Source organism: Symphalangus syndactylus, chromosome 9 (assembly GCF_028878055.3).
Source record: "Symphalangus syndactylus isolate Jambi chromosome 9, NHGRI_mSymSyn1-v2.1_pri, whole genome shotgun sequence".
NCBI classification, from domain to species: domain Eukaryota; kingdom Metazoa; phylum Chordata; class Mammalia; order Primates; family Hylobatidae; genus Symphalangus; species Symphalangus syndactylus.
In genome coordinates, this window is record NC_072431.2 from 102,696,254 (window position 1) to 102,714,778 (window position 18,525).

At 37.6% G+C, this 18,525-nt stretch overlaps 1 protein-coding gene and 1 long non-coding RNA gene across 13 annotated transcripts in view; one reads left to right on the forward strand and one right to left on the reverse strand.

Moving 5' to 3' along the window:
- The window catches only part of TAX1BP1 (Tax1 binding protein 1), a 96,698-nt gene extending 79,080 nt beyond the window's left edge, over positions 1-17,618 (reverse strand). For 8 of the 12 annotated variants that reach the window (XM_063608984.1, XM_063608982.1, XM_063608981.1 and 5 more), the window contains exons 1-3: positions 17,444-17,583; positions 10,036-10,204; positions 609-711 (exon numbers count right to left, since the gene is read on the reverse strand). In XM_063608984.1, the coding sequence (XP_063465054.1) occupies positions 609-711; positions 10,036-10,197 (265 nt within the window). In that variant the 5' untranslated portion in view covers positions 10,198-10,204; positions 17,444-17,583. Of the gene's footprint in view, positions 1-608; positions 712-10,035; positions 10,205-17,443 lie in introns of all 12 variants that reach the window. The other 4 variants (XM_063608983.1, XM_055293587.2, XM_055293580.2 and 1 more) reach the window with 2 other exon arrangements.
- Positions 4,838-10,013, forward strand: LOC134731347 (uncharacterized). Its single transcript, XR_010113554.1, has 2 exons — positions 4,838-4,914; positions 9,757-10,013. It is a non-coding gene; the product is annotated as an uncharacterized lncRNA (long non-coding RNA).
- Positions 17,619-18,525: the final 907 nt, after the last annotated feature.

The window sequence follows — 18,525 nt, forward strand, 5'->3', positions numbered from 1 at the left end:
GTACCTCATATAGTGGAATTATACAGTATTTTTCTTTTTGTGATTGGCTTATTTGACTTATCATAACATCCTCAGTGTTCATCCATATTGTAGCATATGTCAGAATTACCTGAATAAGAGTATCTTTTAAATTTTGTAAATAATGCCAAGCTAACACAAAAATGAATTTTATATTACTTTATCATTTTATAATAAAGGAACTTACAAATGACAGAATTCAAGTAACTATAAGTTCTGTTAATCATGTTTGTGGTTTTCATCTGGACTATTTTCCTCATCTCTTTTTTGTTACATTATTCTAACATCTGTTATTACTATTGTATTGTTTTCTCACTTGAAAAAACAATCCCCAAACATTAATATCTAAAAAGAAACCCACTCTTCAGTGAAAGTTAAGACAACAACCAATAACTTTAAATGTCTACATAAAATATCATGTGGCCTACACTAGACCGTTACATTCTTAGGGCTTTTGCTAAGTAAAGACACTAATTAATTCAACTTTGGTACCCTGGACATACCTGAACAAATCATTACAATGGAGTACAACATCTTTAATGGCAATAAGACATCTAGCTTCATTGAGTTCTGCAGTTTTCAGTCCTTACCTTGGAATGCTAGTACACAATTAACTGTTGATCCTTCCACATAATGTTCAGGCATAGGGGACCATAAAAATGTGTAATAATCACGAGCAGTACTCCAGCCAACCTAAAGTGAAATAACAAAAAAGGCGGGTTTATAAGCAAATAGTTTAATATTAGGCTCATACAGCATATTGTTTATTTATTGTATTTTACAGTTAAAATATACATTTAATGTTTACAAATCATAAGTATTTTAACAAGCATGTCAAATTATTTTTAAACTATAGCCTAATGCTATAAAAATCTACATAAATTGAATAGTAGAGTGTCTACTGTATTAAAATGCAATTTGCTATCCAATTTCTCAAGGATAATCTAACCATATGATCAAATATAAAAACTTGTTTTGATTAAAATTTAATTTCACTAAACACAGTGAGTTTTTAAATACTTGTTATTTATTTTTTATTAACCATAAAGTATTATTTTCAAAGGTGGCACATACTGAATGTCTAGTAGATCCAACAACTGAGGGAGTTATAGACTAAAGAAAATTAATATTTAAAACATTAGACATGCATTACAAATTCACCTCTGAAGAATTTTCAGATATATCAAAATTCAAAAAACTTAATTTATACCTCCAATTTAAGTGTTTTATTTGTTTTACTTAGACATCTGCCTCCCCATAAATCCACTAAATTCACTAATCTCTCATCTTTGGCAAGTCTTGCCTGCAGCCAATTGGCAAATTTTGTGAAAAGACTTTTAGCACCAAGATGTTTATATACGCACAAACAGACCACCCATGTCTCACCTAATGCTAACACATTTTCTACTTACAACATGTATATATACATATCTCAATCCGTATTTTCCAGATGGACTATACCATGTTAAATATTGAAAATTGGAGATGTTTAAAACAGGTACTAGATATCCATTTGCTAGTAATATTACAAAAATTTATGCATCAGCCACAAGGTTAGATTATAAATGTTCTATGATTCTGATTGGCCTGATTATAGACAACAGAATACTGAAGCTGGACAAACCTTAGTCACCTTTAGCCTCCAAAGGAATGGTTGAAACTACAGGTTACAACCCAGAAAGAAGTGATAAAACCATTTAGTGGTTCATGACTGGCATTTATTTTGTAATTATATATAAGAGAAAGTACTGGAGTATATTAAGGGTAAGTGTTTCACGAAATTTGGTTTCTGGTGTATTTGCATGCTGGGACAAATCTTACAATTTACTTTGTTCTGTGTCAAGGTATAAAACATTTGACACTATTCATCTCTTTAAGATATGAAACCTGAGGAATCAGTGAAGAAGTCATTTACCTCACCTGTTTGAGCACGTTTTTCCTTTCACAGTTGTTGGAAGAATTAAATTAGATAATGAACCTAAAAGCAGCATCTGAAGTGCCTAATCCATGGCAAACACTCCATGAATGGTAGTTATTATAGCTGTAGTATTTTGTAGTAATTAAGAGCATAGGGTGTGAGGTCAGAATACCAGAAAAGACCATTTGCTAGCTGTATGGTTTTGGACAAGTTATTCATTTCTATTTTCTCCTCTGATAACAAAAACAGTCTCAAAAGGTTGTGTCTGTATTAAATGAGATCATCCCTGTATTTAGCACAGTGCCTATCACATAAGTGCTTGTTAGCAGCCTGAGAACTGTGCCTACCAAGAAGTTGGGGGCAAGATACAATCCCGAGTAAAAAGTCAGAAATATAGAACTACACTTCAAACTGCTTTTGAGTAAGGAAAACTAAACAATAGTTCTTAAGTCACTTAGAGAGGGGCATGTTGGGCATGCATAAAAAATAAATGCAGAAGTCTCTCAACCTGGAAAGATACAGAGAATGGGCTCCTTTGGGATGTAACTGTCTTATACCTAAGCTCCCACATGAAAGTATGTTAGAGTGGACAGTACTGGAAGGAACACAAAAGATGAATATCAGGAAATTATGTAGGAATCCACTGCAATAATAATAAATCTAATTAGAAGGGTCAATAAACCATAATGTGTCCAAATCAAAGGTTGATTCTCTGTTTTATTTTCCTGGTCACCGGGCTAGAACTTGCTGCTCAATGCTACAGGACACACTGAAATGCAAGAAATCTTGTCTTTTAGTCCACCATTACCAAGTGTAAAGAAAATTATTACACTTACAGTTGATAACGGCAATTTTCAAACATTGAAAAATGGCAGGGAGAATATGGCAACACTTCGGACAATGGGACAAAATAGCCAGTTATCTAAAACTGCCAAAATATATTGCTTCTAGGAGATATACCTGAATCTAGTTAACCAGTTAATTGTAGTCACAGATAGCACTGGAGGCTGTATGTATGTTAAGAAAGAAACTAAAGCAATGAATATGTCACATACTTTAGTTTGAAGAATTACAACAGCAGTGGGCATCATTCTTGTTACTACTGCAACAGCAAAATAAATGAGAAAATGGAAATTAAACAAGGGTGACAGAGAAGGGAGAAAGCCACAATGTGTTCCTTTCAAATAGGATTAACATTTCAGAAAAACATTGTGTATAGGTTTTGATCATAAAGGAAATTCTGAGAAAGAACATACAGAAGACCAGAATGACATCAAAGTTACCTAGAAAAAAATCAAGGTAATAAATCCTGGAGAAACATTGAGAAAAAGAAACATTAGGGTGAGGAAAGCATATGAGAGGCCACTTGGAAAGAAAGAAACAAAGAAGAGGGGACTGATGTTTGGAGATGAATAAAGGGAGACAAGCCTTAGCGTAGGAAAGGCACTGAAAATAAATGAGCTGATTATATATGGATATAGGAGGATTCCCAAGAAATATAATTAGGTGAGGAAAAAAGCCCACAACAAAGTATTAAATGAGCCTATGAATTTTTCTAATCCAGAAACATATAACAACAGACATCACTGGGGAAGGTAGGAGTACAATGGGCAGGAGCATTCATTTTCCTTCTTTTGTATACAATGTAGCTTCTAAAAATCATGTTACTAGAAAAGTTCCTTTAGGAAAAAAATGACTGCAAAAATGCCTAGATATACACAGGGAGTATGCAACATTGATTCAACAGAGAAATATCATAAACAGCATAAATTCCTCAATGAGATAAAATGGTACAGAATTGTAAGTGATTAAGTGAAAAAATCACAGCATTAAAAAAGGCATGAGATATGCCAGCAACATTCAAAATATATGCATTAGAAAAAAGACAGGCCAGGCGGGGTGGTTCACACCTGTAATCCCAGCACTTTGGGAGGCTGAGGTGGGGGGATCACGAGGTCAGGAGATGGAGACCATCCTGGCTAACACGGTGAAACCCCATCTCTACTAAAAATAAAAAAAAAATTTTAAAAAATTAGCCAGGCGTGGTGGCGGGTGCCTGTAGTCCCAGCTACTCGGGAGGCTGAGGCAGAAGAGTGGCGTGAACCCAGGAGGCGGAAGTTGCAGTGAGCCGAGATCACACCACTGCACTCCAGCCTGGGTGACAGAGCAAGACTCCGTCTCAAAAAACAAAAACAAAAAACAAAAAACACTGAAAGTCTCCTTCCATTAATAAAACAAGGCTAGAAGGAAATACTTAAAACATTAACAGTGCTAACCATTGATATTAGGTAGGCATATACTTTGGTAGTGGGACAGGAGGACATTTTAATTTTATAAGTAATTATAATTATAAATATTTATATATTATATATATTAATATAATTGTAATTTTTTTTTTTTTACAACCAGAGGACTTTTTTTTAAAACAGAAAATGAGTGGAATGAGACAGGACTGAAGGGGAGACCAAGGCAGGAAAACAGAAGAAGGAGGAAAAAAATTTGAAAAGGAAAAGGAAAAACAAGGAACAAAGAAACAAAAGCTTGAAACAGGATATTCAAGCATAAAATCACTGTTTAGATCCACCTTCTAATCAGGCAACTTAGTTTTTGATGTGCTTGACAGCAGGATGCAGTGAAAACAGTACCTTATAGGGAGGTTTTGTTTGTCTAGTATAGGATATGTTATGCATTAGCAATGTGACTTTGAACATATCACATGACCACTTTGCACTTCCAGTTTCCTCAACTAGAACAGTATCTCGGAGATGTCAGAATTCCAATTAGAACAGTATTTCGGAGATGTGAGAATTCCAATTAGAACAGTATCTAATTGGAATTAGATGTGAGAATTCTAAGACTCTAAAGTTTACAAAACAAAAACTCATGGACCTTTAATATTACTACAGTAGTCATCCTTTATCTAAGATTTCACTTTCGGTGGTTTTAGTTACCTGAGGTCAACCAAGACCCCAAAATAAGTGAGTATAATACAATAAGATATTTTGAGAGTGAGAGAAACCACATTCACATAACTTTTACTCTGGCTGTTTGGTTAAGTGAAAGATCTGATTATTCAAAATTAGCAACAGAGTTGCTAATGATGCAGGCCGGGTATCAGGTAATATAACAATTTCGTGTTATAATTGTTCTATATTTAGTTATTGTTGTTAACTCTTACTGTGCCTAATTTATAAATTAAGCTTTATCATAGGTATGACTGTATCAGAAAAGTACAGTGTAAATAGAGTTCAGTACCATCTGTAATTTCAGGCCTCCACTGGGGGTCTTTAACTGTAAGGTAATTTAATTTGTACTAAGCATAAATCTAAACATACACCAGTTCCTCATGCTTATGTACTTATACAACTAAGACCAAATCAAACTCATAAACACAAAATGGAAGAAAACTCAAATATAATGTAACATATAATATTTTACTGCAATTAATGTTGGTTTAATAATAAAGATATGGCATCAGGTGCAGTTCTTTTTATTTTTTTGAGACAGAGTCTCGCTCTGTCGCCCAGGCTGGAGTGCAGTGGTGCAATCTCTGCCCACTGCAACCTCCACCTCCTGGGTTCAAGCAATACTCATGTCTCAGCCTCCTGAGTAGCTGGGACTACCAGCATGCACCACCATGCCTGGCTAATTTTTGTATTTTTAGTAGAGACAGGGTTTCGCCATTTTGGCCAGACTGGTCTCAAACTCCTGACCTCAAGTGATCCGCCCACTTCAGCCTCCCAAAGTGCTGGGATTACAGGCATGAGCCACTGTGCCCAGCCTGCATCAGGTGCAGTTCTAAATCTTTTCCTGTAATTTTACTTCAATTCTATGACTAAAGAAAATCCATGCTGAACTTATTAGCAACTCTGTTAATTTTGAATAATCAGATCTCTCACTTAACCAAACAGCCAGAGAATAATTATTGAATGCCAATTTAAATAAGGTTCAAATCTCAGCTCCAACGTGTAACGGATAACTTTGAACAAGTCACTTTATTCTCTGGACCTCAGTTCCCTCATCTGTAAAGTAGGGAGTATAATGCTCAGATGAGAGGTGAATGTATAATAAACATGTTATATGTTTATTTTCGTTATAATTAAAACTAATCAATCAATACTGCAGAGGGAGTATAAAAACTAAAAGGAACAAAAACCTCCAACCCAGTCTATATCCCTTGTTTGGCTTCACTCACTTCCCTACCCAACCTGGACTTCACTATCAGTCAATCATTTCAATAATGTACTCAAAACTACCATAGTATCCTTTGTCCTCTTAACTTCCCTTCCCATTCCCACCCTTTTCCAACACCCAATTTGAATGACAGCCACTTCTGGCACTCTTAACACAATTCCAGATGCTGAATCTCTCTGGAAAAAGTCACAAAATTGCTGCTTAGTAATCTTCTGGTTAAGCCACTCCAATTCCCTATGACATTCTTCCACAGTAGCAAGGCCAATTATCTATAATCAAGCCCTCCCTAACTTTTAACATATGACCTTGCTCCTCCTTACTGAGATGCCATAGAATGAGTGCCAGTTCTAATTCAACTGACTGTTGACATATCCTATGAATTCTACTTATGGATTATTACACACAACTTACTTCCTTCTCCACTCTAGGCTTTCATTATCTCACATAGAAAATTAGGATAGTCTAAACGGTCTCTTTACCTCCATTCCCTTCAAATTCCAATTTATCTTACTCAGCACTAGAAGATTAAGCTTCACTTCTAAACTTTATTACTCCTTACTTAAAAACTACCCCTCAAATATTAAAACAATCTACAACATGATCCAAACTAACTTTTCCCATTTATCTTCTAAAACTGGTATCTGTAGCTGGGCATGGTGGTTCATGCCTGCAATCCCAGCACTTATTTAGGCTGAGGTGGGTGGATCACTTGGGCCCAGGAGTTCGAGACCAGCCCAGGCAACATGGCAAAACCCCGTCTCTAAAAAAATAATAATAAATTTTTAATTGGTAGCTGTCCCAGGCAAATCAAATTCCTTAACACCTTCTCAAGCATACTACTTTCCCATCTTCATTCCTCCTCCCTTACAATTGCTACCCAGACACTCTCTTCCTGCCTGCTTGTCAATATGGTGTCTATCAAAATCACTCTAGAGAGCAATTTGCAGTACACATAAAGTGCTTAAAAACATACAATGCCATAAACATGGTGATTCTACTTCCAAGAACTTACCCTATGAAATAAGTAGACAAAATAAAGATAGGTAGAGATCTTTATTAAGTATTAATGATAATCATTTAGCAACAATGTAAATTCCAATAGTAAGAAACTGGTTCAAGAATATATACACACACTATGATGCATCAGTAGTATGTGTGTATATATTATACACACATGCATGTGTATAATTATTTGTAATTTTATTACATGTAGCTATATACCAATATGTTAACAATAGTTAACAGTAGGTAAAAGTGTTAAGCATGATTATTTTCTTCCTTGAGCCTTCCTGTATTACCTGACATTTTTACTACATGCTTGAACTTCCTATTGAGTTTTAAAGTTTTATGCTGGCAAAAAGGATGCAAAGGGTATTAAACAGAAGATTTTTTCTTTTTTGCTGAGAGAAAATTTACAATCCTTAAAGTGCACAATGAAAGAAGTATAGTTTAGCACTACCAAAGCAAAAAGGCAGCAGCAGGAGTGACCAAAACTGAAGCTGGAAATTAAATTTTATACAGGAGCCCTGTATGGCTCTAGGTTATTTGGTCTTAGCATTATTCTATAGATGATGAAGAACCAATGAAGAGTTTCAAACAACAGAAAGACATGTTCAGGTTTCCATTTCACAGCTTATATAGAGCAGTTAAAAAACAAAGGTTAGAGGACAAGAATGAAAGTGGGTAAAACAGCTGACCTATTGCAATAGTCTTGGTAAAAAAATATGGAAGGCATGAACAGTGATATTAAGGATTTAGAAATATGTAAGCAATAAAATGGTTAGAACTGATTGTTTGGATTTGAAGGGAAAGTCACAGGCTTTTGGCTTTAAAAAAATGAAAAAATATAAGAAATAAACAAGTAGTCTGCAGGAAAAAGGTAGTAATTCATCTTCCTGAAACATACTTTTTCAAACAACCTATACATATACAAAGACTTCCCACTGCCCTTTAGGAAAAAAGTCCATAAACCATCTAACACTGAAGGTCTTCCATAGACAGAATGAAACTTATCTCCAATCTCATCTCCCACAACTTCCTTAACTGAAGCTTATGCTCTAGTTAAACTGACTTACTCATTCTCATGAACATTCCTACCTCTGAGCCTCTGCTTATACAGATTCAGTATCCCTTATCCGAAATGCTTGAGACCAGAAGTGCTTTGGATTTCTAAATTTGTCAGATTTTGGAATATTTGCATTATACCTACTGGTTGGGCATCCCAAATCCAAAACATAAAATGTTCCAATGAGCATTTCCTTTGCACATCATGTCAGCATTCAAAAAGTTTTGGATTTTAAAGCATTTCAGATTTTAGATTTTCAGATTTAGGATGTTCAACCAGTACCATTTTCCTGCTGGAAATGCCCTTCTTTTTCCTCAGTCACATTTCTGTTTTCTTCCTCTCTGCTCTGTTACTACAGAAGACACCAGTTCTCAATCAGTATCTTTAACGTGATACCAGTATCTCCCATAAAATCGAAACTACTACTGAGGCCAGGTGCGGTGGCTCACACCTATAATCCCAGCACTTTGGGAGGCTAGGACAGGAGGATCACTGAAGCCTAGGAAGTTAAAACCAGCCTAGGCAACATAGTGAGACCCTGTCTCTACAAAAAATTTAAAAATTAGCCAGGCGTGGTGTTGTGTCTATAATCCCAACTATTTGGAAGGCTGCAGGGAAAGGATCACTTGAGCCCAGGAGGTCAGGTTGCAGTAAGCCACTATCCCACCACTGCACTCCAGCCTGAATGATAGATTAAGACCCTGTCTCAAAAAATAAGAAATAAAATTTAAAAACTACTACTGATTTCATAAAATTGTTAAAATGAATGTTTCTCCATTTTGGGATTTGACAAGCCTAAAAAACTGACACAAAAAGTAAACAGTAAATAACTATTATGTTGTATTCAGAAACATCAAGAAATGAGGAATTCAAAGAAAGGAACTAAGTCATTAAATGCCAAAACTTTGTTTTGTCCAAATGTTTTTCTGCCTTCCCATCAGGCTGGACTTTTACTTCTAGACACTTTCAGTGTGCCTAATTTCTAGCAGCTATTCATTTCTTTCTTCCTTGTTGTTTAACTTTATACAGATTAGACAATCAAAATTTCAAGCCCATAAAAATCCTAACTAAAATAAAACAAACTGATTCTGAGGAAGACTACAGAATAACACAGGAGAAAAGTGAATGCGTTTTACTGTTTGAACATTCATGACATTATTTTGACTGCTCAGAGGACATTCTTATGTTTTGGTTTTCCACTACATTTTGAAGAGTTAAAATTGCCAGAAAAAGTCCTGCACAGTGAGGTGTACCACTGTAATGATCACCTTTATTTTCAAGAAAGTATTATACAAAATCACCGGTAAAATATAAGAACTGGAACTCCTGCCATCAAAGAGTTTACTATTCAGTCATGTTAAACAGAATACTTTAAAACTGTGTAATACAAACAGAATACTCTTAAAACCGTGTAATACAGTCTGAGCAATATTTAAGCCATGCAGGACAGTAGAAGGGATACTAACATGGCTGTCAAGCTGTATAAAATTAATTTCGAATGACTGGAAAAAATGGTAAATAATGTAAGAACCCAAAGAAAAAGATCTTTTTTTTTTTGCAGGTAATGAATGGAGAAAATAGGAAAAGAAGATTCTGAAAAAATTTTCACAAGTCCTTAAGTGAAGGTAAACTTTTTGATCAGGGAGAGGAAAATCTGGTGAAATGGAGTTCCCAACATTCATTTTATCTACTCCCCACTGTTAAATATTTCATGGTGATGTTTACAAAAATGAGTCTTTATGCAGAGTTAAGACAAGGCAAGTACAAGCTACTTACCAATCTGTTTTAAAAGAAAATTATAAGTGTTTACATGGAGAACATATTCAGAAAGCTTTCTTACCTTGAATATACCAACCCAATCTTTTGGATGTGGATGAATATATGGAGTTAAGGTGTAATGACATTCCAGGTGTGCATTAGGAAGGTAACTCTTGGCCACATTTTGAAAGATGACATGGGCAAAGTTGGAAGTCTGCAATGGGACTTCTTGAAAGGATGTCATTGTGAATCTGAAACAAGTAATTCATACAAGTTAAATTATACCAAGAATAAACCTATGCCTTCAGAAAATACATAATATTTAATATAAGTTTCATGAATATTTGCATGTCATAATTAAGAAAATATATACTTTGTAAATACTGGAACTTCTTAAAAATACGATTAAACATAAAAATACAGACAAACTGGAAAATAACTAAAACCCATTTGGCTCAGAAAGTTATATGGGCATTTAAAAGTTAAAAAACCAAAACCAAAAATTAACTCTCCTGGAAAGCCTAGCCCTCTGCTTCTATTTAAATCAAAAGCAAATGAACCAGAGGTGTTTTCGTGCACACGCTGCCAATATAAACCTGCTGGCTCCTAGTAACAAACACTAAGAAACAGAAACAAGAACAGTTAAAAGTCAGTATTTTACTGGCTATGGGTCAATTAACTTTTCCTTCCTATGTAGAACCCTTGAGCTTCATCATTTTCCTCCCTAACCTAGCCCAACCCATTCATCTCTTCCCCTCTCCCTAGGTTTTGGGGTCCTATAACTAAACCTGATGCTAACATCTCTGTGCCTACATTCCTGCCCTTCTAATCCCCTGGACCAGCATTTCTCAACCCTGGTTACACATTAGAATCATTAGGGGCCTTAAAAAAAAAAAAAAAAAAAGATGACAACACTTTCTGGGATTGGGGCCTGGAAGTGTGTGCATGTGTGTCTGTGGGTGTGTATACGAATATACATAGCCCTGCCCCCACGTCGCCCCAAGTAATCTCAATCCTGTATGCAACCAGAAAAGAGAACCACTATCCAACAACTTCTACCTCTTACTCATTTCCACAGATCCCAGACCCAGCCTGTCTTCTTGGGCTTCTGGTACAAGCTTGTTCAAAATCTCTCAAACCATGTAAAATCTTAGCTGGTCTACTTGAAATGGCTTAGCCAATTTGTTCTTCTCTACCTATAACAAACCTATCATTTCATCCTAGGTCCAATGATCCTACCTCGACTTCTAGTACTCACATACCCTTTCCACATGTTTACTGATTAAAATAAACTTATATTTACAAATAAAAATAAAAGTGTAGTGTTAATAAAATACATACTGTTGAAAATCTCTTAGAGATTCATGAACGCTCACTGGTTTAGTAAACACCAAGCACTGGATAGCAGATGAATGGTGAAAGTAGATTATAAAAACTGCAAGATCCAAATGGTTTCCCTATTTTGTGCTCTACTTTTAAGAAAACAGAAACAAATGAGGATTTACCCAAAAAAGCAATCTGTAGAGTTTGTCACAGGCTCTGTACAATCACTAATTCTACAATATACATAAGAAACTATGACTGTCCTGACTGCACTTGCTTGAGTCATTAAAACAGGCATCTCTGTAATAATGGGGAAAACTGGGGCAAGGTTTTTGCTAACCAAATTAATCTAATTTACTTCACAAATCAATGAAGTTTCTACAGAGCAAGCACAGCAGTAAGGCTCTACTCATATTTTAGCCATTAGTAAGAAGGCTTATTGCTAAGATCTAAAACAGTGTGCTTTTACAACTGTTTCTTTTGCTGACCTGTTTGAAATACTAAGGCAAATTTTTAAAGTTTTGTAATAATAAGCACTTTAAAAAATATCAACTTTCTTCTTGTGTCCCCTCTGCTTCTGTTATGGCCAAAGTCCTGCTTTACTGAATATAATGGATATCCCAAAAAGAGACTGTCAATCATGAACCTGGAAACCACTGTAAAGTATCAGGCTAGTTGTCAGCCTCTCCCTACCCGAGGTTTGCAAGCATTCCAAGGTAAAGGGTATATTCAGTAGCAATCCTCCTTTACCTCTGCACTAATAAAGGGACTTTGCTACCAGCAACCATATTTCATGGAAAGACTTAACTATGAATACTCTCTACCTGGTAACCTAAAGCCATCAGAAAAATGAACAGGTAGCATTTACAAACACTGGAGAACTCTGCCTAAAATAACTGAAGAGTTCTATTATTTTGTTTGAGTTGTCTGAGCTAATTTGGGCTCCCAGGAAGGTCATGATACTAATGAAGTCATTAATGATAATCTCTTTTCAAGTCAGTGGCTTCACAAAGGAAAAAAAAAACACCAATTCCAGTTCTTTAAAAAAAAAAAGAAAAAAAAACAAGTCATTACTGGTTATAAGATATTAACAGAAGAAACTATAGCTAAATCAACTGAACCAACATCTATTAGATACAACTACCAAAACTGAATTAAGAGAATAATATTTTTCTATGAAGCGAGTAAATAGTCACGCTTCCTTTAAGAAAGATATTCAGTATGAAGGAAATAAACTAGCTTAGAATAAACGTCCCATGTTTTTAATCAAAAGCTGATTAAGGATAATACTTTTTTTCTTAAAATTTAACATTTCATTTCCTAAAATAAATTAAGCCAACAAAGCTGTAACTATTTTTTTTTTATAAAACAAGGCAAAAGTGTTTAAACTTCTGTTAACCTCAATTATAACAGTTTTTTAAAAACCCACAATCCAGCCTTATATTTTTAGTTCACTGAAGTTTTTGAGGTACAAAATAGCACATAGGTATACATGTATGTATTTGTATATGTTTACAAATGCATCAAAAGGAACTCAAGAAGTGTACACTATAGAGTTAATAGTCTTATAACGGATGTGTGTAAAAAGAAGACTTAAGGACTTTAAATTTTACATCAATTTATTGTTTGAATTTTTACAAGTATATATAAATGTATTATTCCTATTGTTTTAAATAGCCCTACTAATAAGAAATTCCATTTTTAAACGCTCCCCTGAATTTCACATTTTCTAATAGAAAACACTAGTATTTCACTTTAAAATATAGTATTCACAATGTTTACAAGTCTGAAAAGTAAAATAATTTGTGATTATCCTATTAATCACCTTCATTAATCTCTCTCCAACACTCCAATCTTTTTAAAATTTCATTGCTATTATAGAAATATTTTACAAAAGTCATTCCAGTACCTTGTCATTTTTTACTCTTCTTATTAAATTACAATATAGATACTAATCATTTAAAAAGTTTACATGGATGAATGCAATCTAAATATAATTATGTCATTAATCAATCCATTCTAAATAATAAAATTTCTAATTCCCACATAGTTCCTCTGGTTCACTCCTCCTACAGAAAACAGACTGAAGAGACAGGCAAGCTTACAAAAATGTTGGAATTCACTGAGAATGTCAAGGTCGCATGGGAGTGGAGAAATAATATGCAAAGTCACTGCATCACCTTGTGGTAATGCCTGGGAAGTGTAGCTTCACTAACATCCTGAGAAAAAGTACAAACCTCCTCTCAGTTGGAGAGAAGTACACTCCCTACACAAAAAGGAAAGTAGAAGCAAGCAGCTTTACTATGTCAAATTCTGATTCCCCTTCTCTAAAGTGCATCTCCACAAACAGGAGTATAGTAAGTAGGCAAGCCAAGGATAAGTACAAAACGTCCAGTCAACAATTAAGGAGCCAGACACATTTGGCTGGGAAACAAAATCAGAAATGCTTATACATGCTGGCTACAGTGCCCTCTTCCAGGTTTCCTACTACATTTCCCCAAGTTCCAATGCCTCTAGAATTTCTTTATGTGTGTTATGCTGTAAACTGTATATTATAAAGTCTTTGGTCTAAATTCCAATTTTATTATTTTGCGAATGCATTAATGTCTATAAAAAAGATAAATAATACATAGTGGGCACTCAGTTATGTATACAGCTAAAACAAACATGGGGTGGGGGCGGGGAAGCATTTCAATGTTATCTTTACTTACTCCTCTTGTAACTTTTTCAAGCCCAAAGCAGATTTGACTTTTGTGGTAGTATTTTTCCAGTGGTTCCCAATACTTGTTTTACTTTAGCCCAAAAATGTAAGCCTTAGTGAACTTACTGAAAAATAGACCATAGTAAGAACTTCTGTACATTAAACATATGAAGCCAAATTAAGCTTTTTAATTTAGATAAATACTAAATATAATTTGCCAGTCCTAACAATTAGAATTCAAAAATAAGGTAATTTTGTTATGTGTGATAATATAATTATGGTGATTCTGTGTTTTTCTAAAGTCCTTATCAGTTAAAGATACTAAACTAGGCCGGGCGCGGTGGCTCACGCCTGTAATCCCAGCACTTTGGGAGGCCGAGGCGGACGGATCACGAGGTTAGCAGATCGAGACCATCCTGGCTAACACGGTGAAACCCCACCTCTACTAAAAATACAAAAAATTAGCCAGGCGAGGTGGCGGGCGTCTGTAGTCCCAGCTACTCGGGAGGCTGAGGCAGGAGAATGGCCTGAACCCCGGGGGGCGGAGCCTGCAGTGAGCCGAGATCGCGCCATTGCACTCCAGCCTGGGCAACAGCGAGACTCCGTCTCAAAAATAAAAAATAAAGATACTAAACTAACTGTAAGTGAAATGTCTTGATGTCTAAGATTTGCTTTAAAACCTCCAGGGGAAAAAATTAATGTTAAAGGGGGTAATAAAACAAGATTAGTAAAGTGTCCATTCATTTTACTGTTCATTCTCCTTTGTGTGTGTTTGAAAATTTCTGTAATAGTAAAACCAAAGCAAATAAAGAAATGAAACAGATTAGCAACACTCCACATAGGACCCACTGCAGCAGAAACACTGCATTTTAGAATATGAACGCTTTGTACCCTTAGAAGTGTTATAATTCAGGTAATGGTTGATAGAGTTACTGAAAATTTTTCACATCTTCAGCTAAAACACCCTTAGAATTATCTCCAAATTTTAATCCGATAGGACACACAAACATATGAAAGGAAAAAATGTCCAGCATTCAAATAGTTTCCAGGCCGGGCGCGGTGGCTCACGCCTGTAATCCCAGCACTTTGGGAGGCCGAGGCGGGCGGATCACGAGGTGAGGAGATAAAGACCATCCTGGCTAACACGGTAAAACCCCGTCTCTACTAAAAATACAAAAAATTAGCCGGGCGTGGCGGCGGGCGCCTGTAGTCTCAGCTACTCCGGAGGCTGAGGCAGGAGAATGGCGCGAACCCGGGAGGCAGAGCTTGCAGTGAGCCGAGATCGCGCCACTGCACTCCAGCCTGGGTGACAGAGAGAGGCTCCATCTCAAAAAAAAAAAAAAAATTCCAATTATTCACACTGTGGCTCAAAAAAAGAAAGACTAACAACTCTCAACAGACCTCTACTCCCAAAAAATGTAATCAGCAATTTTTCTAGGAGGCAACAGCAAAAGCCCCAGTCTATTAACTTGCACCCTTGCAGACATCCCTATTTCCAGAATCCTTTACACCTGAGTGCCAAGACATTCCGCCCAGGTGTTACCCGCACCACTTTTATTTACTTTTTAGATTTTATAAGTTCGTTTCTAAAATGCTATGATATTGGCCCATACATATTAGGGGAGAGGACATTTTTATCTTCTTCTAAAGGTTTATTTGGGACAAAATAAGCTTTAAAAAGACAGAAATGCATAAAGCCCAGATTTTACATATCCATTCCGAAAGAATACAACAAAGTCCCCAAAAGAACTATACAAGGGGCATCGTTAGGATCTTCCATGATTATTTTAACATTATTAAAAAGGCTGAAACTTTGAATTCCAAAATTTTACTTTTGTTATGGAAAAGGTATTTGCTGGTTAATTCTACAAACATGGCTGCAGTGAGAACTATAAACAGCGGTCCACAATTTAAGAACGTGATGGGCTGGGCGCAGTGGCTCACGCCTGTAATCCCAGCACTTTGGGAGGCCGAGGCGGGCGGATCAAGAGGTCAGAAGTTCGACACTAGCCTGACCAACATGGAGAAACCCCGTCTCTACTAAAAATACAAAAATTGGCCGGGTGTGGTGGCGCGCGCCTGTAATCCCAGGTACTCAGGAGGCTGAGGCAGGAGAATCGCTTGAACTTGGGAGGCGGAGGTTGCAATGAGCCGCGATAGCGCCACTGCACTCCAGCCTGGGAGACAGAGCAAGACTCCGTCTCAAGAAAAAAAAAAAAAAAAAAAAAAGAACGTGATGACTAGAAAACAAAAACTACAATGTTCTTTGAAGTTGAACAATCAGTTTGAAAAATAAATAAAATCTTATTAGAAGTTGGCATTATCAAACAATCCTTCAAGTTTACCCTTAAAAAGAACAGAACGAAAGAGAAAGGCTGTCCTAAGCTCCTTCTCTAAACCCGAAAAGCACTTTGAGCACAATCGACCCACTTTTAGTTTCTATTCAAATGATCTCTTTAAATCCTTTTGGAACTGAGCACCAAACTTGTAACTAGTAATTGTTCGTGCACAGCTCGTAGAAATTTTAACATTAGCAGAATGCAGACAGTTGAAAAATTAAGATTTATTTTCCCATCTGAAGCCTAACATAATAGCAATTCATAACCACTGTGTGAAACCGGAAATCTAACACTGTGTACGTCTAAAGTCAAATGCCAGCGTTTTCTAACAAAACTTTTACTAATAAGGTGTGTACACACACCCACACAGACGCACGCTAAGCTTTATTTTTTTACTAATGTGTAGACGCGCACGCGAGCGCCCGCGCACGCTAAACTCTAGCCACAGATTCCCTAAGCGAGGAGTGCAGGTCGGTCGGGACTAGTCCACATCTTGCGAACGGGGCGGGGTGGGGAATGGATTCCAGGTGAAGCAGGCGATCAGCCAGAACCGCCAACTCCGCCCGCGGCCCTCAAAAGTAGGCGGCGCAGGGAGTCTCCGCCCCCTTCGCCACCGGCGACTCAAACCAAAACAGCTGGGTTTCTCTCCGCAAAGGCAAACCCGAGCGTCCTTCTCGGACGCGACCTACGTGTTTTCTCAGCTTACTGCGCCGATAACACCCACACTGCCCTCAAAACAGTCACCCCAGAGTTTAGCCTTGGACACCAGAAGCTTTTCCTTCGGGGGTCGCCAGCGTCACTCGTCCCCAGCCAAAGGGCCCCCGTCCCACACGCCTCCCCCAAATCGCGAAGGCCTGTCCCACGGGCCTCCCACCGCGTGGGGCGGCCACCCGTTGCTCTTCCAAAACTCCACGGCTGATCCGAGTCGCCCACACCCCCGTCACAATCGCAGTGTGGAAAGGAAGGTTTGTCTTCGGGAAGGAAAGCCTCGTCACCACAGAGACCTCTCCCGAGACCGGCCAGGCCCCTACAGTACAGGGGCTGAAGGGTGAGCACGAGCCCTAAAAGAGATGCAGCTGGAGTCCGCCCCGCACAAGGCGCTGGGGTGGACCAGGGAGGCGCCTTACCCAGTGGAAAGACTCCCGGATCAAGGGAGAAAGTTACACAGGCTTCCGATCCTGATCCGCCATCACCCGCCGAACCTCTTCCGCCACTACCGCCTACTCCCAAAGACCGGCTACACCTCCCCTCACGGCAGACCGTAGGCCTTGCGTCACTTCCGCCCACGGGGCGGTCTTTTCCGCCTCCTGGCGGGTTCGCCGCGCACCTCCGCGACGACACGCCCCCAGCCCGCTCCGCCGCGGGACGCCTCATCCTGTGGGTAGGCTGGTTCTCTCCTTACTTCGTCGTTGCTATTTTCGCTCTGCAACTTAATCGCAGCAAAAGAATGCGTCTGGATTTACATTCTGATTTTATGTTATTATTTTGACATACGAAATGGGGAAACACACCGGAGGTTTAAGTAACTCACTAGCGATGTGGAAAGGGCAGCTCAGAGGTCCATGAACAGTAGTACTGTATCCCTGTCTGCGCCTCAGTCGGCCTAAACTAACCCACCGATTTTATGGATAAGGAAATAGCCAGAGAAGCAAGAAAGTGACCACACGGCTAGGGCTGCAAACCCCTGAGCTCCAAAACTGTCTCTCAACTCCTGGCCCAGTCCTGTGCTTTTTTTGGCTATGAAGTTTTTTTCACTGAAAGCTCCTAGGAGCTTTTCAGTTCTAATGCCCTCTGATTCTATTTGCTCTCGCTCCAGCAGAGGCCTCTTTTCTAGCCGCATTTCTGTGAGTTACCTGCTTTTGTTATCCGTATCATTTTCCGTATGTGAATTTTGTCCCGCGTTCTCTGTTATTTCTAAAATCACTTGCTCGTTGTATATGTTGCCTTCCTATATTAGACATTCAGTTAGAATCGTAACTCCACAGAAGCAAGTATGTCCCATTCGAATTCATCAGTCTTCCGTTGCCGTAAAACCCTGATAAAACTTGCAATAGCACCAGAAAGGATATGTAAATTAGATCGCATTAAATGTTGAAGCACATTCTAAATACAGAACATTCAAAATTATCTTTCGTATACTTTCATCTTTACTTCCAGTTATTTCAGAAGACATTAGCTTTGATAACATAGGTTCTCAGTATTTACAGAC